Source organism: Salvelinus sp. IW2-2015, linkage group LG25, assembly GCF_002910315.2.
Source record: "Salvelinus sp. IW2-2015 linkage group LG25, ASM291031v2, whole genome shotgun sequence".
Lineage (NCBI taxonomy): Eukaryota > Metazoa > Chordata > Actinopteri > Salmoniformes > Salmonidae > Salvelinus > Salvelinus sp. IW2-2015.
In genome coordinates, this window is record NC_036865.1 from 18251323 (window position 1) to 18276126 (window position 24804).

Consider the following 24804-nt stretch of genomic DNA (forward strand, 5'->3'; position numbering starts at 1 on the left):
GTTCGTTTCGTGTTTTCTCTCTTCTAAATAAAAGAAGATGTATGTTTCACACGCTGCGCCTTGGTCCAATCTCTCACCGCAAGACGATCGTGACACATACCCATAACATGATGCAGCCATCACCATGCTTGAAAACATGAAGGGTGGTACTCAGTGATGTGTTATGTTGGATTTTCCCCATTCCTGACAAAGTTAATTTTCTGTACAGACTTCCTTCGTTTCCCTTTGTCAATTAGGTTAGTATTGTGAAGTAACTACAATGTTGATGATCCATCCTCAGTTTTCTCCTATCACAGCCATTAAACTCTAACTGTTTTAAAGTCACCATTGGCCTCATGGTGAAATCCCTGAGCAGTTTCCTTCCTCTCCGGCAACTGAGTTCGGAATCTTTGTAGTGACTGGGTGTATTATTAATACACCGTCCAAAGTGTAATTAATAACTTCACCATGCTCAAAAGGATATTCAGTGTCTGCTTTGTTTTATTTTACCCATCTACCAATAGGTGCCCTTCTTTGTGAGGCATTGGAAAACCTCCCTGGTCTTTGTGATTGAATCTGTGTTTGAAATTCAATGCTTGACTGGGGGACCTTACATATAATTGTATGTGTTGGGTACAGAGATGAGGTAGTCATTCAAAAATTATGTTAAACACTATTATTGTACACAGAGTGAATCTATGCAACTTATTATGTGACTTAAGAAAATGTTTACTTCTGAACTTATTTAGGCTTGCCATAACAAATGAGTTGAGTACTTATTGACATACTCTGGAAACAAGTTTTATTTACCAATTTAGCATTTTGTATTGTTATGTTTGACCTCAATGTACTTGACATCTGAAAGAGTCAACTCTAAATAAATTGTTACTTTCTGAAGAAACTGTTTGTCAGAGATGTACACTCTTAAAAAAATGGGTTCCAAAAGGGTTCTTTGACTGTCTGCATAGGACATGTCACGTTCGTTGAAAGGATCGGACCAAGGCGCAGCGTACGTAGAGTTCCACATTCTTTAAAACGTGCAGTATTGCAGTGCACAAGGCAACTATACAAAAACAAGATCCCACAACACAAATGAGGAAAATAGCTACCTAAATATGATCCCCAATCAGAGACAACGATAAACAGTTGTCTCTGATTGGGAACCATATCAGGCCAACATAGACATACAAAAAACCCTAGACATACAAAAACCCTAGACATACGAAAACCCTAGACATACAAAAACTAGCATACCCACCCTAGTCACAACCTGACCTAACCAAAATATATAGAAAAACAGAGATATCTAAGGTCAGGGCGTTACAGGAGAACTCTTTTTGGTTCCAGGTAGAACCCGTTTAGGTTCTATGTAGAACCCTTTCCACCTGGAACCAAAAGGGTTTTACCTGCAACCAAAAAGGGTTCTTTAAAGGGTTCTCCTATGGGGACATTAGATTACACTGTAAACAACAGTCAATTCACAGCCAACCTTCTTCACTGCAGTACCCCAAGCTATGAGTAAATGACTGGGGATTGAACAGGGGTTTGAGAGTCGATTACCTTTGTCAAAAGAAAATGATTTCTGCATGTTAAATCTTGATGTTATAAGTGTAATGAAATGCTTATTTAAGCTTTCTGCGCCGACTTTGGGCACACAGTGTTTAAGCTCATTTAGAAATACAGTTGGATGATGGACAGTGGCTGTGAAAAATGGTGCATGGTAGCGGTCGTTGTTGACCATGCATGGCTAATTCATTTTAATGGCAGGTTTTATTTGCTCTAACTGCTGCGCTTCGGTGGACTAATGTGACAGCATCTCTTCATCTAAATCAACTTTTCGCACACCTCCAAAAAACGTTTCCATCCTACTTCTCAGTTCATTGCTCGAACTGTTAACTTTAATGACTCCGGCTTGTGTGACAATGAAATGCCACTGTCATCACTCAAAGCCAGCGCTCGCCCTCATGGCAACGCTTCGGAGGCCTGTTCAGAGCACTTTTGATGTGTTAAATGTTGACAACCTTGGAGGTGCACTTAATCAGTGGAAGTGAGTAGAACTCAACACTGTGGTTTTCGGGTGAGACGCTAGAACTTTGGAGATTTTGAGAGTTTGGAACTATAAGGTTCTATCTGCAAAAAGATGATTCTGAGAAAGCTGGCTTTAAAGTTCCAAACTCTCATTGGTTTGAATGGTGTAAGCTATTTGTATGATGTATTATTTTGAACTTAGCAACATGAATTGAGGTATATCGGTAGAGAACATTGAACAGAACAAGCCTATGTCAATAACTAAATTTTGACATAAATGCAGATAGAACCCGATTTGTCGAATGTACAGTACCAGTCAAAAGTTTGGACACACCTACACATCCAAGGGTTTTTATTTATTTGTACTATTTTCTACATTGTAGAATAATAGTGAGGACATCAAAACTATAAAAATAACACATATGGAATCATGTAGTAACCAAAAAAGTGTTAAACAAATCAAAATATATTTTAGGTTATATATACGTGAAAGTTGCCACCCTTTGCATTGATGACAGCTTTGCACACTCTTGGAATTCTCTCAACCAGCTTCACCTGGAAAGCTTTTCCAACAGTATTGAAGGAGTTCCCACATATGCTGAGCACTTGTTGGCTGCTTTTCCTTCACTTTGCAGTCCAACTCATCCAAAACCATCTCAATTGGGTTGAGGTTGGGTGATTGTGGAGGCCAGGTCATCTGACGCAGCTATCCATCACTCTTCTTCTTGGAGGTATGTTGGGTCATTGTCCTGTTGAAAAACAAATGATAGTCCCACTAAGCGCAAACCAGATGGAATGGCGTATTACTCATGTTTCTTGGCCCAAGCAAGTCTCTTCTTCTTATTGGTGTTATTTAGTAGTGGTTTATTTGCAGCAATTCGACCATGAAGGTCTGATTCACGCAGTCCCTTCTGAACAGTTGATGTTGAGATGTGTCTGTTACTTGAACTCTGTGAAGCATTTATTTGGGCTGCAATTTCTGAGGCTGGTAACTCTAATGAACTCATCCTCTGCAGCAGAGGTAACTCTGGGTCTTCCTTTGCTGTGGCGGTCCTCATGAGAGCCTGTTTCATCATAGCGCTTGATGGTTTTTTCGACTGCATTTGAAGAAGCTTTCAAAGTTCTTGAAATGTTCCGGGTTGACTGACCGTCATGTTTTAAAGTAATGATGGACTGTAATTTGTCATTGCTTATTTGAGCTGTTCTTGACATAATATGGACTTGGTCTTTTACCAAATAGTGCAATTTTCTGTCTACCGACCCTACATTGTCACAACTGATTGGCTCAAACGCGTTAAGAAGGAAAGAAATTCCACAAATGTACTTTTAACAAGCCACACCTGTTAATTGAAATACATTCCAGGTGACTACCTCATGAAGCTGGTTGAGAGAATGCCAAGAGTCTGCAAAGCTGTCGTCAAGGCAAAGGGTGGCTACTTTGAAGAATCTCAAATATAAAATGTATTTTGATTTGTTTAACACTTTGCTGGTTGCTACATGATTCCTTATGTGTTATTTCATAGTTTTGATGTCTTCACTATTATTCTACAATGTAGAAAATAGTAAAAAATAAAGAAAAACCCTTGAATGGGTAGGTGTCCAAACTTTTGACTGTTACTGTATCTCAATGGGTTACATTTGGACTCAAAACGAACACTATGAACAGACCACAAAAATAATCACTTGGATACAAATTGGTTTATATGGATTTATGTTTCAAAAGCCTATACATACATTAACTACTTGAAATAGAATCAGTCCTTGAGTCCTCAAGAGGCGGCATGTATGGCCCTACCCTTCTGTTACATGCTAAGTGCCCCCAGGCTCACAGTAATCATCTTTAACGACTATGCCTTTTTCTTATATTTCTACTTGCATATGAAGTAGCTTAACAAACAGAATATATGATAACCCACTAACTCTTTTGATCTACTGAAATTACATTCCCATGCCATCTACAGTACATGCAGACAGGTAAGGGTCATTGGAGTCAGATTTGTATTATGTATTATGTTGTACGTCTAAATTGGATGTCTCTTACATGTTACATGGGTAAAATGCATAGCGGGGGTGTGGAATTAAGCTACTGTAGGCTTCCCCAGAAGGATTTCTTTGATGATTCCAGTGCCTCTCAGACATGGTATATGGACCAGCTCTAAAAAAATGATGGTTACATGGGTGGGAGCAGCAAATTAGTCAGCCATGCGATGAATGTCATAATACATTCCTATACTCCCTTTCAGTTCACCCCTGATCTGATAGTTTCTATACTTCATCAAAAACACTCTCTCATCCATTCAAGTATTAGTGTGAATTAGATAATGGAAAGACAAAACTTTATGAAGTTATTGGACATAGCACACATGCATGCCTAAGTCTAGGATTTAATGGGCTGGTCCTACTCCTGAACCATAAAGCATGCTCAGTTTCTTTATTGAAAGTTCTTCATTGTCCAGCAATTGGCATACTCTGGGTCTGGGAAACAGGTCCTATGTAAATCTCTCAACACGATTATGAGTATTTGTGTATATCTTAGTTTGACAACTTTATAAATAATTTAGCATCCTAGTACAGGTCATTCACTAAATGATGGTGGGCTCATTTAATCCATAGAGGTTGACAGAACCAGTTATTTACATTTACATTTATATTTAAGTCATTTAGCAGACGCTCTTATCCAGAGCGACTTACAAATTCTCAGTAAAGCTTTATGCAGCAATCTTCAGTAAATTTACATCACCTAACCTCATTTATTTCCCCACTCCTCTGTTACATAATAACACACTTTGAATGAAAGAATGAGTCTGAAAAATAATACAAAGATTCTGAGACTTGTTGTTTTATGATGCGCCTCAGCGCACCTATGAGAGAGGGTGAGTTTGGAATATGCTGGTACAGTCGTAGTGCATAGAGATGGCCACTAGGGACGGTATGTCAGCTGTAATTTGAACGGAACTTTAGGACATTGGCGCATGGATGTATGTGTTCCAAATGGACAGGGTGGGAGTTAGATGGGTGACGTAGCATACATATATGATAGTCGTAGAGGTGGTGGAATGATTGAGGTGAATATACAGATGTATGATCTTAATTTGACCTGTATTGTTGCAGGAAAATAATCTTGCAGCAACAGGAGTTTATTGTTAAGTCCATAATATTGCTTTATCTGTGGTTAGGCTATTAGCTGGTCAAAATGAGGCTACATGAAAAGTGGAATACGTTAACACTACCATGTGTTTTCATTGAATTTATGTAAATCAAAAACATTTATGTAATTCCTGCAAAGCAGGAAAACTCTCAGCAACAAAAGAGTGATCAAATTAAGATCCTACATTTGTAGCCTACAGCTGGGCGAGCTTGGTTAATGTTTCAGTCTAATGTAAGCTACGCATGTTAGACCAAATGATGTGTCCTATTGAAGTTATGAAATTCGACAAAAATATACAACCGAATTAATTTGTTAGACAACTCAATCAATTATTTAAATAACAATTTCAATGAAAAAGTATTTGAATGCATGCATTCCTTCGTTGTCTGCGATCTACAGGTGATTGCTCCTTCAGTCAAGTCAAGCGGTCCTGTAGCGTATTCCAAAGGCTCTGTCCACTTTCGTGGTTCTGAAAGGCGACGTGACCTGGTAGATCTAACCAAACAATTACAAGATATTTCCGTTTATGCTCAGTCACAAGAAATATCCTTTAATTGTAAGATTATGCCTATCATGCATCTTCATCTTGCACTTGAAACCTCTTCTCAGCACCTGTTCCCTTCTTGTAAGCGGGTAAAATAACAAATGAAATGCCTAATTTATACCCATCCTCTTTAAATCTATGGAATTGTAAACCTGCATAAAATTGGATTCGGCTCAATATGACATGACATTGATTCATCCTCAGTTATTAGCATATAGGCATTCAACAATTACCATACTAGTTATCGCCACAGGAGTGTCCCATTAATTCGTTTGTTCAGCGTTTTGTGAAGAGACTAATCAATCAGTCAGTCAAGTAACGCGTAAAGGCATAATCGATCAATCAATCAATCAATCAGCCTTCATTTGCATATGTCTGTAGTTCCTCAATCTTCGCTTCTGGCCAAATCCCACTGTTGCCAAGTCAATTAGGCTTTCTCGCTGGCTGTTTCCTATGACCAGAACTTCTGCGCTGAAAAATGTTAAGTTCTGTCAAATGTCCATTATCCATCACTTTTCACCGGTGATCACCTTATGGCTAGATCCCCTTCTTCGGCTCAACATCTGCGCCCGCGTCTTCTCTCACCCCGTTGCTCTGCTTTTTTAGTTTATTGACATTAGCCTATATATCAAATGATAACTTGTAAATCATAATGCATTTTGGCAAGCAGGGGCAGAACCATATAGCCTAATCTAGTTTTCGATCAGACTACCAATGTATATCATGTAGGCCTACCGCAATAAGACTATATTCAGTGTTTGCAATTATTTAGTAGCCTTCATCCAAGCATACACTGCATAGTTGTCTATCAGCCTCAAGGTAGGCTACTCTAAAAACACTGCGCTCTGCCCGCGTCTCTCTCCGGCTAGAACAAATTCCATTTTACCCGGCTTCTCCGGACAGCACGGATAAGTGAAGTCTCTGCAGTCACGTGGGTCGGGCGAACAAGCGATTTCACGATTCAGTGTGTGTATGTGAGTGTCTCTCTCTCTCTTTCTCTCTCTCTGTGATTACAGGGGGGTGTCCCTCCGCATTTTTGCAGCTTGCCATGCTTTTAGACACAGTGAGCGCTGGAGAAGGCGAGAGCGAAAGACGGAACGCCGGGCTCAGTAGCTGTCTTTGAATACAACCACGGGTTTCCCAACCTTTCTTCCCTTATTTCCCCCTCACTTTCCGTTTAAAACAGTTATTTCCCCTGTTATAAATATAGTTTTTATTTAGTGTTTCCTTCATTTTGAGGCTTCTGAATGACAGTTGTGATTTGTATCGTTTTTGGACATTGTTTGTGGTGACCCATTGGATTGTCGAACAGCCGAGGAAGCTTGGATGAGCTGCTTCGCTAAAAGCCAGAAATGGAGTTGCTGTTGATCTGCCTTTCCCTCTGGATATTGCAATGCAATTCTGCCGGAGCGGACTCCATCATTCATATTGGTAAGGACCCTGGACAGCTATGCGCGGGTTTTAGTGAGACGTGCTGCAGAAACATCTAGAACCATCACTGTGTAGCAGAGACAAATGCATGCGAAGCACGTAACTGTAACGCGTGAAGGGCAGCCTCAGGGATGTTTAGCGGAATAAATAATCTATTTTGACTGCGTCAAGTGTATACTGAAAGTTTGGATGCAGTCAATGTTAACTTAAGGTATAGTCTCCTGAACATAACCCTATTTCCATCTTGGTGTAGGAAATGTAAACATTCGCCGACGTCATTTTTTTAGGCTATCAGAGAAAGTCTAGCTAACAAGTGAATGGAGTGGATCGATTTCTTAAATATCAATCATTTAGCAAAGACATGGCATTTATTTTCACCAGTAGCAGTGCCTTTTCCTCCATCAGCTTTTGAGGAATCAATGTCACTTGAGCGGTTCACGGATTGTTATGCCCTCCCCCTCCTAAATCAGACCACAAGCCTTAACTTTTAATGGAACGTGATCGCAATATCAATAGCATTACAGATGGGTTGTCAATAGGTTTTCATTGTGAAAGATGCAATACTGTTATTAAATTGGATTGTGCAGCCTAAACCTCGAGGGAGCTTTTCTGCCAACATATGCTTGATGTTTGATCTGCCAGTTTTCCAGCACCTAAAAAGCATGAGTTGTCATTGTATTGTGGAGACAGAATAAACTCATGATGATACAGAATGTTAAAGAGAGATTGAGGGATTGACATTGATGCCCGATCTCCACAAAATACATGCATAAATACTAAACAAGTATAGCCTTTACTACCACTAGTTAAATTATTTTAAAAACCTGGTTTGAAATGGAATTGATATGCCCGACCTCGACGATAAATCCCACACCTTCCATAGCCCCCTCTCTCTCGCTCGCTCACTCAAACACACACACGCGTGCAAATATATGGTAGTCTATTTCTTTACAAGAGTAATGGATATGCATATTCTCAACAAATAGGCATATTCTCAACACTGATCATAATGCTGTTGCGTAGTTGCACCACCTTTCAAGAACAAGACGAAACACAAGTTTATTACACATTTTTATAATATTAAGCTACAGCTGCATACCCTAAATGTGTCCTTTACTTTGTACTTATCATACGGCATATAGGCCTACATATAATGTATTATTTCACATTGCACTGCTTACCAAATAGAGGCAGCAGGTGCTCTCTCTCTCTCCTCTGGGTCATTCTCCAGGGAAATTGCGGTGTGGTTTTAATATTAATAGACCCTAATAACCCTGATAACTCGGATGACCCAGATAATACAATTAATTATCCCACTTTTTATTGTATTATGCAACACTTGGTTTCTGGGAATATCTGTGGTTGATCTCAAGTGGGGATGTCTTTATATGTGGCTATTGGGTTATCTCGCATTGATTAATGTGTGAGTGTGTGTGTCTGTGTCCGTGCAAGTGCAATTGTCTCTGTCTGCCTGTCTCTTTCTCTCTCTCGCTCTCTCTCTTGCTCTCTCAAAGATAGTGCTAGGGAACTTAAACGAAGCTACACTCACGCAGTAAATGGCTTTAACGGGATGATATGACAACAGCCAGTGAAAGTGAAAGTGCAGGGCGCCAAATTCAAACAACAGAAATCTCATAATTAAAATTCCTCAAACATACATGTATCTCATACCATTTTAAAGGTAATCTTGTTGTTAATCCCACCAAAGTGTCCGATTTCAAATAGGCTTTACAGCGAAAGCACCACAAACGATTATGTTAGGTCACCGCAAAATCACAGACAAACAGTCATTTTTCCAGCCAAAGACAGGAGTCACAAAAAGAAGAAATAGAGATAAAATGAATCACTAACCTTTGATGATCTTCGTCACATGACACTCATAGGACTTCATGTTACACAATACATATATGTTTTGTTCGATAAAGTTCATATTTATATCCAAAAACCTCAGTTTACATTGGCGCCATGTTCAGAAATGCCTCCAAAATATCCGGAGAAATTGCAGGGAGCCACATCAAATAACAAATACTCATCATAAACTTTGATGAAAGATACACGTTTTACATATGTAACAGCAGCCTTCCTCCTCTTCACGAGAGGAGAAGGTGTAGCAAGGATCGGACCAACACGCAGCGTAGCCAGTGCTCAACATGTTTAATTACAAAACTGTGAACACTTACTAATAACAAAATAATAAAATGTGGCAAACCGATACAGTCCTAGCTGGTGCAGAGAAACACAAAGACAGGAAACAACCACCCACAATCCCCAACACAAAACAAGCCACCTAAATATGATTCCCAATCAGAGACAACACAAAACACCTGCCTCTGATTGGGAACCATATTAGGCCAAACATAGAAACAGACAAACTAGACACACAACATAGAATGCCCACCCAGCTCACGTCCTGACCAACACTAAAACAAGCAAAACACACAAGAACTATGGTCAGAACGTGACAGTACCCTCCTCCTGAGGTGCGGACACCGAACGCACCCCCTAAAACTCTAGGGGAGTGTCTGGGTGGGCATCTGTCCGCGGTGGCGGCTCCGGCGCTGGACGAGGACACCATTCCACCATTGTCTTTGTCCCCCTCCTTAGCGTCCTTTGAGTGGCGACCCTCGCCGCCGACCTTGGCCTAGGAAACCTCACAAAGGGCCCCATCAGACTGAGGAGACAGCTCCTCGAACCGAGAGGTAGCTTAGGACAGAGAGGTAGCTCAGGACAGAGAGGTAGCTCCGGACGAATGGCAGCTCCGGACTGAATGGCAGCTCCGGACTGGAATGGGCAGCTCATGACTGGAGGGCAGCTCATGACGGAGCGGCTCATGACTGGAGGGCGGCTCATGACTGGGGGCGGCTCATGACTGGGGGCGGCTCATGACTGGGGGCGGCTCATGACTGGGGCGGCTCATGACTGGGAGGGCGGCCATGACTGGAGGGCGGCTCATGACTGGAGGGCAGCTCATGACTGGAGGGCAGCTCATGACTGGAGGGCAGCTCATGACTGGCGGGCGCTAGGTAGCATGACTGGGGGCGGGCATGACTGGCGGGCGGCTCTGACTGGAGGCAGCTCATGACTGGCGGGCGGCTCATGACTGGCGGGCGGCTCTGGCAGCTCCTGACTGGCTGGCGGCTCTGGCGGCTCCTGACTGGGCGTTGCGGCTCTGACTGGCTGGCGGCTCCTGACTGGCTGGCGGCTCTGGCGGCTCCTGACTGGCTGGCGGCTCTGGCGGCTCCTGACTGGCTGGCGGCTCTGGCGGCTCTGACTGGCTGGCGGCTCTGGCGGCTCCTGACTGGCTGGCGGCTCTGGCGGCTCCTGACTGGCGGGCGGCTCTGGCGGCTCCTGACTGGCGGGCGGCTCTGGCGGCTCCTGACTGACGGACGCTCCAATGGCTCGGGACAGACGGACGGCTCAGATGGCGCTGTGGCAGGCAGGCAGCTCAGATGGAGCTGGGCAGGCAGGCAGCCTCAGATGCAGCTGGGCAGGCAGGCAGCTCCAGATGGCGCTGGGCAGGCAGGCAGCTCAGATGGCGCTGGGCAGGCAGGCAGCTCAGATGGCGCTGGGCAGGCAGGCAAGCTCAGATGGCGCTGGGCAGGCAGGCAGCTCAGATGGCGCTGAGCAGGCGGGCAGCTCAGATGGTGCTGGGCAGACAGGCAGCTCAGACGGCGCTGGGCAGACGGGCGGCTCAGATGGCGCTGGGCGGGCAGGCAGCTCAGATGGCGCTGAGCAGGCAGGCAGCTCAGATGGCGCTGGGCAGACAGGCAGCTCAGATGGCGCTGGGCAGACGGCCGACTCTGACCTGCTGAGGCGCACAGTAGGCCTGGTGCGTGGTGCCGGAACTGGTGGTACCGGTTTGTAGACACGCACCTCAAGGCTAGTGCGGGGAGCAGACTCTCGAGGCGCACTATACACCTGGTGCGTGGTACCGGCACTGGTGGTACCGGGCTGAGGGCACGCACCTCAGGGCGAGTGCGGGGAGAAGGAACAGTGCGTACAGGGCTCTGGATACGCACAGTAAGCTTGGTGCGTGGTGCCGGAACTGGTGGTACCGGGCTGTAGACACGCACCACAGGGAGAGTGCGTGGAGGAGGAACAGAGTTCTGGAGACGCACAGGAAGCCTGGTGCGTGGTGTAGGCACTGGTGGTACTGGGCTGAGGGAACGCACCTCAAGGCGAGTGCGGGGTGCTGGAACTGGAGGCCTGGTACGTGGCGCCGGCACCGGAGAGCTGGTGCATGGGGCTGGCACAGGAGAGCTGCTGCATGGGGCTGCCACAGGAGAGCTGGTGCGCTGAGCTGGCACAGGACGTGCAGGGCTAGGGAGGCGCACAGGAGGCCTGGTGCGTGAGGCTGGCACAGTCTTCACCAGACGGCTAGCCCGCACCTCAGGACGAGTATGGAGAGCTGACTCAGGTGACATCAAATCCCCGACACGCTCCGTCGGGCGGATGTCGTGCCTCATGCACCAAACCAGCAAATCCCTAATTTCTCTCTCCTCCAATTTCCCCATTAGATCCTTCACAGTCTCTACTATGCTCACCTCCAATACCGCCCTCACCGGCTCTGGTTCCATCCTTGGCTCCTTACGGTAAGCAGGGGGAGTTGGCTCAAGTCTCCTACTTGACCCAGCTACACTCCCCTTTAGCCCCCCCCCCCCAAGAAATCTTTGGGGGAGCCTCTCGGGCTTCCAGCCGCTCTGCCTTGCTAGCGCCTCATAATGCCGCCTCTCTGCTTTTGCTGCCTCCAGCTCTGCTTTGGGGCGGCGACATTCCTCTGGCTCTGCCCAGGGTCCTTTACCGTCCAGCTCATCCTCCCATGTCCATTCCTGAACTCGCTGCTGCTGTCACTGCTGCCCCTTACTACGCTGCTTGGTCCGAGTTTGGTGGGTGGTTCTGTAACGGCAGCCTTCCTCCTCTTCACTAGAAGAGAAGGTGTAGCAAGGATCGGACCAACACGCAGCGTAGCCAGTGCTCAACATGTTTAATTACAAAACTGTGAACACTTACAAATACAAAATAATAAAATGTGGCAAACCGATACAGTCCTAGCTGGTGCAGAGACACACAAAGACAGGAAACAACCACCCACAATCCCCAACACAAGCCACCTAAATATGATTCCCAATCAGAGACAACACAAAACACCTGCCTCTGATTGGGAACCATATTAGGCCAAACATAGAAACAGACAAACTAGACACACAACATAGAATGCCCACCCAGCTCACGTCCTGACCAACACTAAAACAAGCAAAACACACAAGAACTATGGTCAGAACGTGACAACATAGAATTAAAGATACACTTGTTCTTAATGCAACCGCTGTGTCAGATTTCAAAAGCTTTACGGCAAAAGCACAATATTCAATAATCTGAGAACAGCGTTCAGCCACAAAAGGAAGCCATACAGTTACCCGCCAAATTGTGCAGTCAACAAAACTCATAAAAAGCATTATAAATCTTCACTTACCTTTGCTGATCTTCGTCGGAATGCACTCCCAGGCCTGCCACTTCCACAAGAAATGTTTGTTTTGTTCGGTAATGTCCATCATTTATGTCCAAATAGCTATTTTTGTTAGCGTGTTTGGTAAACAAATCCAACGTCAGGAAGCGCGTTCACTAAAAGCAGACAAAATGTCAAAAAGTTCCGTAACAGTCAGTAGAAACATGTCAAAGGATGTATTGAATCAATCTTTAGAATGTTTTTAACATAAATCTTCAGTAACGTTCCAACCGGAGATTTACATTGACTTCAGATGTGCGATGGAACAGAGCTCCCTCTCATGTGAACGTGCATGGTCAAAGCATGGTCAGGTCATGATAGACCTGACTAATTCCTGTCTCCTTCGGCCCCACTTCACAGTAGAGGCATCAGACAAGATTCTACAGACTGTTGACATCTAGTGGAAGCCGTAGGAAGTGCAACTGTGTATTCAATAGGGTCTTGGTTGAAAATCGACCAACCTCAGAATTCCCACTTCCTGTTTGGATTTTTTCTCAGGTTTTTGCCTGCCATATGAGTTCTGTTATACTCACAGACATCATTCAAACAGTTTTAGAAACTTCAGAGTGTTTTCTATCCAATACGAATAATATGCATATATTAGCAACTGGGACTGAGGAGCAGGCAGTTTACTATGGGCACCTCTGTGCACCTTTCATCCAAGCTACTCAATACTGTCCCTGCAGCCATAAGAAGTTAACAAGTCACATAATAAGTTGCACTGTGTGCAATAATGTTTAACATGATTTTTTTAAGACTACCTCATCTCTGTATCCCACACATACATATAATTGTAAGGTCCCTCAGTCGAGCAGTGAATATCAAATACAGATTCAACCACAAAGACCAGGCAGGTTTACCAATGCCTCACAGAGAAGGGCAACTACATGTATTGTAAATATTTTTTTTAAAAAGCAGCATTGAGCATGGTGAAGTTATTAATTACACTTTGGATGGTGTATCAATACACCCAGTCACTACAAAGATACAGGCTTCTTTCCTAACTTAGTTGCTGGAGAGGAAGGAAAATGCTCAGGGATGGATCAACAACATCGTAGTTACTCCACAATACTAACTCAAATGAGTGAAAATAAAGAAGCCTTTACAGAATAAGATGCATTCCAAAACATGCATTCTGTTTGCAATAAGGCACTAAAATAAAACAGCAAAAATTGTGGCAAAGAAATGTACTTAATGTCCTAAATACAATGTGTTTGGGGCAAATCCAACACAACACATCACTGTGTACCACTCTTCATATTTTCAAGCATTGTGGTGGCTGCATCATGTTATGGGTATGCTTGTCATCGGCAGGGACTATGGAGTTTTTTTAAGGATAAGAAACAGGAAAATCACAGGCAAAATCTTATAGGAAATCCTGGTTCAGTCTGTTTTCCAACAGACACTGGGAGACAAATTCACCTTTCAGCAGGACAATAACCTAAAACACAAGGACAAATATACACTGGAGTTGCTTACCAAGAAGACATTGAATGTTCCTGAGTGGTCTAGTTACAGTTTTGACTTATTTCTGCTTGAAAATATATGACAAAACTTGGAAATGGTTGTCTATCAATGATCAACAACCAACTTGACAGAGCTTGAAGAAATGTAAAATGAATAAATATTCTACAATCCAGGTGTGCAAAGCTCTTAGAGACTTACCCAGAAAGAGACTCACAGCTGTAATCACTGCCAAAGGTGATTCTAACATGGATTGACTCAGGGGTGTGAATACTTATGTAAATAAGATATTTCTGCATTTCATCTTTAATAAATTTGCAAAAATTACTAAAAACATGTTTTCACTTTGTCATTATGGGGTATTGTGTATAGACTGGTGAGAAAAACATATATTTAATACATTTTAAATTCAGGCTGTATCACAACAAAATGTGAAATAGTCAAGGGTATGAATACTTTTTAAAGGCACTAACATATGTAATTGTTTAAATAGTTTTTGAGTGGGCAACATATACCATCATCTTAAATTGACATGTTGAATTATTTTGCAATATAGCATTATTTTATGTTGCGCTAATTTCCCTAATGTGGACAGTTTGTATTACTACCTTACAGTACACAAGCTTGCATTTCCACCCCATAAAATTGAGTGGAATTGCACACAATATTTACCTCAGATTGGCGATATCAGTATAAAAGTTTATAGTCATCACTATGACGTAAGATCAATTGATTTAAACAGATCAATATCTTTGGTTTTGTACTGTTGATTTTGTCACGGGCTGGGTTAATTTTCTAACTCTCAAATGGCATGAACATTTTTGGGGGTCACATATTTGAAAGTCAAACTATCACTTAAATAGCAACCAACATTTGTCACTGCTCGCAGGGCCAGATTACCGCAGGGAACGTGCCTCAGGACAGGAGGGGGGTTAGACCCCAGATATCATATTATGGCAAAATGTGTAGAATTGCACGAAATTAGCTTTAAAACTGGCAACACAAAAAACGTTTTTTGGGGGAAGGGGGTAGTAGTCCGGCCCTGCTGTGTCAAGATTCATTGAAGTTAACTAACATAAAAAGTGGTTTGTGATGGCAGTCTCCCGGAATCATCATCTGACATTCCAAAATATAAATGTAAAAGTGTTGCATTACACTTATCGTGTTGGCGACCCACTTGAAACAAAATGCAACACTTCAAAATGTAGCTAGCTGTCTTCTACAAATTGTCCTCTAAACAGTGATGTACACATTATTCCCAGATTCCGTGTGTTTTTTGAGATGTGTTAGTTTTAACAGGATGTGCACCTTATCTCCCCCCTCTCGCTTAATTGATTTCAAAGCGATAATCGATAGGAGTGATTGACAAAACAGTGTTGCGTCTCTCTTTCTGTTTTGGTGACCCCTGTATCAAAATGTAACATTCTAAAACGTAGCTGACTGTGTTCTGCAGGTTGTCCTCTAACCAGTGATGTAAAAACAGTGCATATGCCCCTTGTACAAATACAAGCAATATGATTACAATTGTTGCACATGCATGTGTACTGTAGATAGTACATTTTATGTTTAGGTTTTCAATACATCCTGAACTGTTTCTGCATATTGGTTATTGATTTGGACACTTTAAAACTGTCTTTTGACGTTGGGCTATTTATCAAAATGTTTACAAGAAGCAGTGACAGAATCATGTTCAACTGCAGTTTTAGGAATATAAATTAAACTTTCAATCTTAATTTCCAATGGTATTGTACTTAATCAGGTAAAAACTGCTGAATGAGTACAAAAACGTGCTGTGATTGATTTATTTTGATTATATAGCAGAAATCACAAAACGGGTTTGCCCTGCCTACTCACAGGTCCATATGTGAAATAAATCCCATTGACAGTTTCCACATTTGTAGGCTACTATACAGCCAAAGCTTGTGACTCTGCCGCACTCCACTGTTCTATGGTTTATCTTTGCTGCTAATAAATAGGAAAAAGACCCAACCAAAGATCCATGTCTGGAAAGTGATTTGTTTTGCACGCGTTTATGAACATTTGTAATCCCGCCTGTGCTAGAGTGGCTATCAAGAACCTTTGACAAGGTTAGCCACTCTGCCTACAGTAAATACGTAGCCTTAATACTATTGATTTAGGCATCTGCATCCAAATTGCGCATATACCATAAAGAGCAATCGATAAGGTAGTTCAGTGTAAACTGCATCATCATTTAAAAATGGATAGATACTATGCTGGATCAAGTAAACCTGTTGGTGAATGAAAAAACCATGGGCACAGTTCACAGTTTATTTTCCCACCAAATAAGTGAGCCTATATTGATTTATTTTGCTCCAACAGGTGCCATATTTGAGGAAAACGCTGGAAGGGATGACGAAATTTTCCAACTTGCCATTTCTGACCTAAGTCTCAACGACGACATTCTACAAAGTGAAAAAATCACCCACTCTGTAAAATCTATCGAGGCTAACAACCCATTTCAAGCAGTGCAGGAAGGTAAGTGACCCGGCAGAATATTTTTTTTGTATCGATTGCTTTGCTGTTATATCTAATTGCTTAGGACCGGAGGGTTGGGGACAACATTTCAGCTTTGTGGTTTCTGATGGCATGAGGGTGTTTATATTCTTATCGTGGTTAAAGACTTGCAGGCTGTTGAAGAATCCTTTCAATTTTCTTGTTTCCATAGTTTGTTGTATCTATTGCAGTTTAAATTCTTAGCTAGATGTAAGTATTGAGTCAAAGTTCAGACGGGTGATTATTAACTTAAATCTCTTTTCTCAGATGCAGATAATCAGCTTTAGAATGTGGATAGATTGAATCTCACTTTTTAATGTTGTAGATTCACATCTACAACTTCACAGTGCTAAAAGTGCTTGTCTCCTGTAGCTTGCATAGTCAGTCAGACAGTGCCGTTCAAATCACTGAGGTATAATACAAACTGGAGACTGCATCCAAGATTTCCGACCGTTGTTTTCAAGGTAATCTACTCATGCTCACCGTCTATATCCAGGTTGCGTCCAGTTTATACGGACCAACATCACATGCGCGCTAGCACTCAGTGCGCACAGGGAGCAGCGCGAGCAGCGATGATGTCATCACGTCAACCACAAACATGGCAGACATTGGATGAATATAAAACGTTAATATCTTCGGCTGTGAGTGAGGGGGGGGGGGGGGGGGGGATCGCCCTCAGCAACAATTATTTGAATAATTCAACATCTCAAAAAATTTACACAAAGGTGATGACTAATGTGTCTTTTTATGAATATTCTAATCTGACTTTTCTATGTGGCCGTCAATCAGTTAAATTGCAGTATCGATTCAAAACTGTTCTTCTACTGTAGACCGGAACCCTGGCCCCTTGGTTCAAATATGATGTCACCCAGCAGCTGACATCATCACAATACATCACGGAGGTAACTGCCAAAATTAAGGAAATATCAACATAAATTGTCTTAATAGGGTGCTGGGCCACCACGAGCCAGAACAGCTTCAATGCGCCATGTCTAGAACTCTGTTGGAGGGATGAAACACCATTCTTCCATGAGTAATTCCATCATTTGGCGTTTTGTTAAAAAATGCTGTCTCAGGCACTGCTCCAGAATCTCCCAGAAGTGTTCAATTGGGTTGAGATCTGGTGACTGAGACACACACACACACACACACACACCTACCTAACTGTAACCCAAACCCAAACCTAAACTGTAACCCAAACCCAAACAATGATGGGCCTGGTAAGAGGCCTCCTGTGGGGATGGGGGCTGGGATAAACATTTTTAAAACACACACACACACACTTTAAACCGTCTATGCTCCATGGATACCCCTCTTTCAAACTCACTGAGATCACTTCTTCTAGCCATGGTAGCAAAAATAATGGGCAACTGGGCATTTTTATACATGACCCTAAGCATGAGGGGATGTTAATCGCTTAATTAACTCAACAACCATACCTATGTGGAAGCACCGGCTTTCAATATACACTGAACAAAAATATAAACGCAACATGTAAAGTGTTAGTTCCATGTTTCATGAGCAAAAAAAATACAATAAAATGCCACTTTAAAATGTGCAGTTTTGTTACACAAAACTGAGGAGTATTTCTATCTGTAATAAAGCCCTTTAGTAGGGAAAAACTAATTCTGATTGGGTGGGCCTGGCTCCACAGTGGGTCCATAGATTAGGAGTTCACATGACTGGGCAGTGATTTCCTTATATGAACTGTAACTAAGTATATTGTTAGAAATTGTTGCATGTTGCATTTATGTTTTTGTTCAGTATACTTCATATGCCTCATTTACGGAAGTGTTTCCTTTATTTTGTCAGTTAGTTGTATATAACCCGAGGAGAACACAATAGTATTAAAACCGTTGTCAAAGGCTTAGAGAAGTTGCCAAAGAGATTATCGACCTTGTCAGACATACAGAATGGCATAGAAGCATAGAATGAGAGTGGTGAACAATTATAAAACTTTTACATGCCTCCCCAACATAATGGTAACTTAAACGAGGAGTAATTGGCTTATGTTGAAGTTTTTGTTAGAGCTGTTGTAAGGGATTGTTGATTCTATTGAATTGGACTGAATGTTCAGCTAGGCAAACTAAATGTTAGTGGATGATTAATGAACTGGATACTAATATATTTGCCAAGGCCATGATGGTGGTATTGAAGGATGTTTCCATGCACTGTGGAAGAGAATGGAACCCTCATGAAATGAACCTATTAGCTAGGGATCTGCTACAGCCATTTAGTCCACTGCATCCTTTTACATTGGCCTTGAATCGAATAGTTACTCCGTTACGAAAGCGCTCAAATAGTAATACCCATAGATTCTTGAAGAGTATAACTGATACATGCCTCATGAGCTTAGTTCAACTGTAGTGTCCCATCAGAACCCAAAATATAACCTTGTTTTACTCCAGCGTTTGTAAAGCATGTAAATATTAACAAACACTCTGTATATAGTATAGCCTTGAAACATGGTTAAAACTATAATTTTGATATCATGGATGGTCAGTCCTAGTATCCATAGCTCTGTCTATGAATTTGAGAGTGGTTACATCTCTCCAAGCCCATTCCTCAGCTTTTTACTAACACAGACGCGGGTTCACTGCTTTGTTATTGTTTAAACTGCAGATTTTAGTTTTAAGTTAATACTGAAGTGATTTTTGCACGATAAAAGTGAGGTGACTTCTATTTAGAAATGTGTTTTCTTATCTCGTCCTAATTCAGAGTCATTGCCTATCATCGAAACATGTACAAAAAAGCTATTTTCTGTTAATAAAGGGCATCTACCGTTACAGCAGGCGATAACTTTCCAGCTCTGAAAGTATAAGAGAAGACAGATGTTTATTTCTGGCTGCATACCAAACAAATCAGTGCAGAAGACTTAAAATATGACAACGACACAAAGGTCTACTGGGTATCAAGGCTGATTGATGGTGAGCCCAAATACCTTTCAAAGGGAACCTACTGGTTGTTCTACACTGGACATTCCCGCTGCTTAGTCTATGATGATTTCCTTTGGTTATTATTATAGCTTACCAAGTCACTATTTACACACTAGCAGTGCTATTTATTTATTGTTGATTGGGGGTGTTTTGGAACTCGGGGCTTACCGGTCGATGAGGCGCCAGGATCGATGAGCCTTCCTGGGACTGGGGTGTGTGTGAGATGAGTGGATGGTTGAGTGGCAGTAGGGTCGTGTTGACCTTTGCTTTACTGTTTTGTTCACATTCACCCTGTGACTGCCACTAAGGATCCTGCCAGTGTACCGCCAGGGAGGAGGAGACAGGCAGGGCTGGGCAGAAGTGTGAGGAGAACAAGGATCAGAATAAGAATGAGCGGGAGTGAAGGAGGAGTGTGGGAAGAGGAGTGCTTAGGAAAGGAAAAGGGTAGGCACGAGGAAAAGACGAAAAGTGAAGGAGAAGATCAGTAGGAGGGTAAGAGGAAAAACAGCTGTTGCATTAGAATACCTATCTCTGTGATCTAGAGGGACTAAGGTGATGAGAGCTTCCATATTAGCATGAAGTTGATCACTGGATGATGAGGTGTGGGTTAGGTGACATCCTTCACGTCAAGACTGATATGATAGATTCAGGTCAATTCTAAAAAGGGGTTGAGACCTGTGCATTACTCAAATTGACAAACAATCAGATCAATGACAAGTTAGTTATTTCGGAGTATCAAATAACTGCCGTTAACTATTCACTGCGGCAGATGAGGGTCTATTTTAGTCATCGAGTTGAGATGCAGTAATTTGTTGAGTGCTTTGTACCAATACCCCCCAACACCCACTACTGCAACTCCATTTACATCAACTCCTCCCAAGGGAAAAGTCAAGGAGAATTGAATTGCTCTAAGCACATAGACTTAGAAAACCCTCCTTCAATAACTGTAAGGTTCACTTTCACCTTCCTCTACTACACGTGCCGAAGGATCAAATGATAGCTCCTTTTAGAGTGTTGGCGTGGCCAATGCAATATCCCCACTAGATTCCCCACTTATGACAACTCATTATTCACAATTCTCTAAACATGATGGAAAGCTGGTCTTTGACAATTATTGTCCAGGCCTGTGGTTTAATAACTGTAGGTAAATCTCCATAATGGATTTGTTTGTGTTTTTATGTCTATTTCCTAGGTGTAGTGAGGAGAATGATCATGTCATCTTTTCCAGGCCTGTTAATTACCCAATGGTTATTTTTAATCCGTCATAAGCTCTTTGATAGGCCTGCAGACACGGAACTGCTTCAATCAGCTAAGTGAGGTCACAGCCGTGGTGTACATTTAACCCTTTCATTTAATCCATGTCTAACACTATTCTTGTAATTATACTGGATGTTTCTGGGACTGGCTTGGTCAGGCTGCTTATTGTGTATTGATGGTGAATTGTATAGTATGAAGGGTTTACGATAACATTGTGTACTAATACACAGGGCTGCACCTCCGAGGGGCTGTGTAGATTTGCATGACAAACTGCATTGTTGTTAAACAGTAGTTAGCCTGTAGTAAGATTCGATTAGATTTAGATTCGATTTTGGCTGAGGTGTCTGATTATCTTCTTGGCCTTCCTGCTACACCTGGTATTGTAGGTGTCTTGGAGGGCAGGCTGTGTGGACCCAATGGTGCGTTCGGCTGAGCATACCATACCATCCTCTGTAGAGCCTTGCGATCAGCAGCGGTGGAGTTGTCATGCCAGGCTGTGATGCAGCCTGACATTATGCTCTCGATAGTGCTCCTGTAGAACACTGAGGGCCCTCTGGGACAGGCCACAGTCGCTGTCGTGCCTTCTTCACCACAGTGTCCGTGTGGTTTGACCATTTCAGCTCCTCTGAGATGTGTACGCCAAGGAACTTGACATTTATGACCGTCTCCACGGCGGCCTTGTTGATGAGGATGGGGGCGTGCCAAGCCTGGTTCCTCCTGAAGTCCACAATCAGTTCATTTGTTTTGCTGACGTTGAGGAAGAGGTTGTTTACCTGGCACCATACCGTCGGAGTGCCTACCTCCTCTCTTTTAGCCATCTCATCGTTGTTGGTAATCAGGCCTACGACTGTTGTGTAGTCAGCGAACTTGAGGATAGAGTTGGAACTGTGTGAGGCCACACAGTCGTGGGTATACGGGGAGTACAGGAGGGGACTGAGGACGCACACTTGTGGGGCCCCCGTGTTGAGAATCTGTGTCAAGGAGGTAATGTTGCCTACCTTCACCACCTGGGGGCGGCCCTTCAGGAAGTCCAGGACCCAGTTGCATAGGGAGGAGTTCAGTCCCAGGGCCTTGAGCTTTGTGATGCGCTTAGAGTGCACTACGGTATTGAATGCCGAGCTGTAGTCGATGAACAGCATCCTCACATATGCATTCCTTTTGTCCAGGTGGGTGAGGGCAGTGTGCAGTGCCATGGTGATTACATCATCCGTGGATCTGTTGGAGGTAGGAGAATTGGAGAGGGTTGGGTGTGTCGAGGAGGGAGGAGGTGACGTGGTCTTTGACTAACCTCTCAAAGCACTTCATGATGACGGAAATGAGTGCTATGGGTCAGTAGTCATTCAGTTCAGTTACTTTCCCTTTCTTGGGCACAGGGACGATAGTGGACATGAAAATGTCTGAAAACACATCAGCTAGCAGTATACTATACATGATGCTGCTGCCGTCCAGTTCACTTTGTGCAAGTGTGTGTACATGTGTATGTGTGGCTGTGTTGGTACTTTATACATGCTGAGTTGGCCGTGTGTGTTTGTCTGTGCATATGTGTTAAATAGCGTTTTATTTACTCTTAGCATCCTAGGTGTGTTTGTACATTACTCCTGTACCTTTTACTCACAGCCTATTCTACTATGCATAAATACTGCCTTGCCTGTGCATGTTGCATGTGCATTTTCATGCTGTAGTGACCATGTAGTCTACAGCAGAATAAATCACAGATAGACCTCTGGCAAGAAGGGCCTATCAGACCTGCAGCCCATTGAGACCTGAAAGACACATAGAATATGCATTCGACTATCCCCTTTGGAATGGAGAGAGTCAGCACTGCCTGGCGCTGTAGGTCCTGTCAGAGAATAAAGAGACAAAGTGAGCTGAGAGAGAGTGTGAGTTATGGTCCGGCCCACTGCTCCTAAATGTAGTCACTGTTCTGTCCCTCTTCTCTCCCCGTCCTGGAAAGTGTTCCACTGATGCGTTCTGTACAAGGGTTTGTCCGCTCTGTGCCTAAACCCAGGCTGCTGCTGTCATTCTTTGGGTGCACTGGGATATGTTGTGTCATTCAGGTCATTGACTCTGCACGTCTCTGAGTTTCTGTGACACCTCTGAATGCATTGAGAGTGTAGTGTAAGTCATCTCTTGGAATCAGCCCTTAGAGGAATTGCTAGCACTGTGAATGAGATTTGCCTTTGGAATTTTACGTGTTGGTACCACTGTTGTATTTAAAAGGTATACACTAATCTGTATTCAAAGGAGTCATCGGCTTCTCTCTAAATGTCACTGCGAGCTGGGATTTCACTAATCTTTTAATTTGGGTATCAGAAAACAGGCTGGCCCTTTTGAAGCATGGTTTCACGTATTGAAAAAGTAAAGCAATGTTATTTGTTTTTTTCCTGCCCTATTCCCTTAGCGATTGCAAGGCCGGTAATTGCCAGGTTTTCAGGAAATTAAATGGTGAACTTTGGATTCACATGTAAACAGAGTGACTGTAATGCACTAATTAGGGTGTTTCAGGTGCATCATCACTCTCTTTTTTATTTTCTCCCTCATTTCCTCTTGTCCTCCAGCTGATGTGTCTTTTGAAGGTGATTTCTGGTCTTTGGGTGGTGATCTTTCTGGGTCACACTGCTACAGGTTGAGTTTTATTTTGGAAGGCAAACAGGCTCTCATGATATGAGGTCTGGTATAAACTACTGAAATGGACCAATTACTGTATGTAATTACTGTATGTAAGATTGCCAATCCCTTTTTTATTGTACAATGTTTGTTGCCATATTATCTATCCACGGGTACTCGCCTGTCTGTCTGTAGAAATGATCAATTTCAATGATTAACTGAACTAACAACAACATATCCATCTTATGCAGGTTATTTTCCTGCATTTCTCTCCCATGTGACAGTAAGAACAGTGCAGGTCGATATGACAAATGTTTTCACTTTTCTGTGACCCCAAATACTCCTCTCCATTACCTGTAATAGTGATGGAGGTGGTAAAGAGGAAATCAAGACTGATTGGCTCCTGGGAGATGACCTGTCCAATCAGATGGATGCTGGTGATCGTCTAGGTCACAAGTCTATGGCATCATTTCTCTTTTTCTATGGTTTGCTGTGCTTTAACATTATTGAGCTGCTTAAAAAGTGCTTGAGAAATAGTGATGGAGGGAGGGATGGAGAGGAGGGGGGGATGGAGAGGAGGAGGGAGGGCGGAATGGAGAGGAGGGAGGGATAGAGAGGAGGAGGCGAGGAGGGAGGGATGGAGTGGAGGAGGGAGAAGTGGAGGAGGGGAGGGATGGAGAGGAGGGAGGGATGGAGTGGATGAGGGGAGAGAGAGGAGGGAGGGATGGAGCGGAGGAGGGAGGGATGAGAGGAGGGAGGGATGGAAAGGAGGAGGGAGGGATGGAAAGGAGGAGGGAGGGAMGGAGAGGAGGAGGGAAGGAATAGACAGGAGGAGGGAGGGAGGGATGGAGTGGATGAGAGATGGAGAGGAGGAGGGAGGGATGAGAGGAGGAGGGAGGGATGGAGAGGAGGAGGGAGGAATAGACGGGAGGGATGGAGTGGAGGAGAGAGGGATGGAGTGGAGGAATGAAAAGGAGGATGGGAGGGATGGAGAGGAGGGAGGGATGGAGTGGAGGAGGGAGGGATGGAGAGGAGGAGGAAGGGATGGGGAGGAAGGTGGGAGTAGGAGTTAGGGAGGGTTGTGGTGGGGGTGTTCAGGGCGGAGGCTTTTTGGGGGGACCCCCCTCCCTCATGCTGAAGTGCTTGGAGGGCAGCATGTATAATTTACTACCCACCACCTGCACTGTTGGCTGCGGAGGACTCCATTCCAGGACGGAAGACGAGGAGCGGAAAATAAGCCTCAGAGTAAATCCTATTAGTGTATAAACAGGAGGCAACGAGAGGAACATTGGCTGCTTGGCCGCTTCCCACTACTCATTCCTTTCAGAGAGATAGAGAAAAAGAGATGGAGGAAGGGTGAGAGAGAGGAAGAAGAAGAAGAAGGGAGAGA

General features: G+C 43.4%; 1 protein-coding gene across 2 annotated transcripts in view; it reads left to right on the top strand.

Annotated features, from left to right (window-relative positions):
* The first annotated feature begins 6740 nt into the window (after nucleotides 1-6740).
* LOC111952067 (glutamate receptor ionotropic, delta-1) overlaps nucleotides 6741-24804 on the top strand; it is a 392217-nt gene continuing 374153 nt past the window's right edge. For both annotated transcript variants that reach the window (XM_070434970.1, XM_023970525.2), the window contains exons 1-2: nucleotides 6741-7130; nucleotides 16441-16596. In XM_070434970.1, coding sequence (XP_070291071.1) covers nucleotides 7052-7130; nucleotides 16441-16596 — 235 coding nt within the window. In that variant the 5' untranslated portion in view covers nucleotides 6741-7051. The remainder of the gene's footprint in view (nucleotides 7131-16440; nucleotides 16597-24804) is intronic.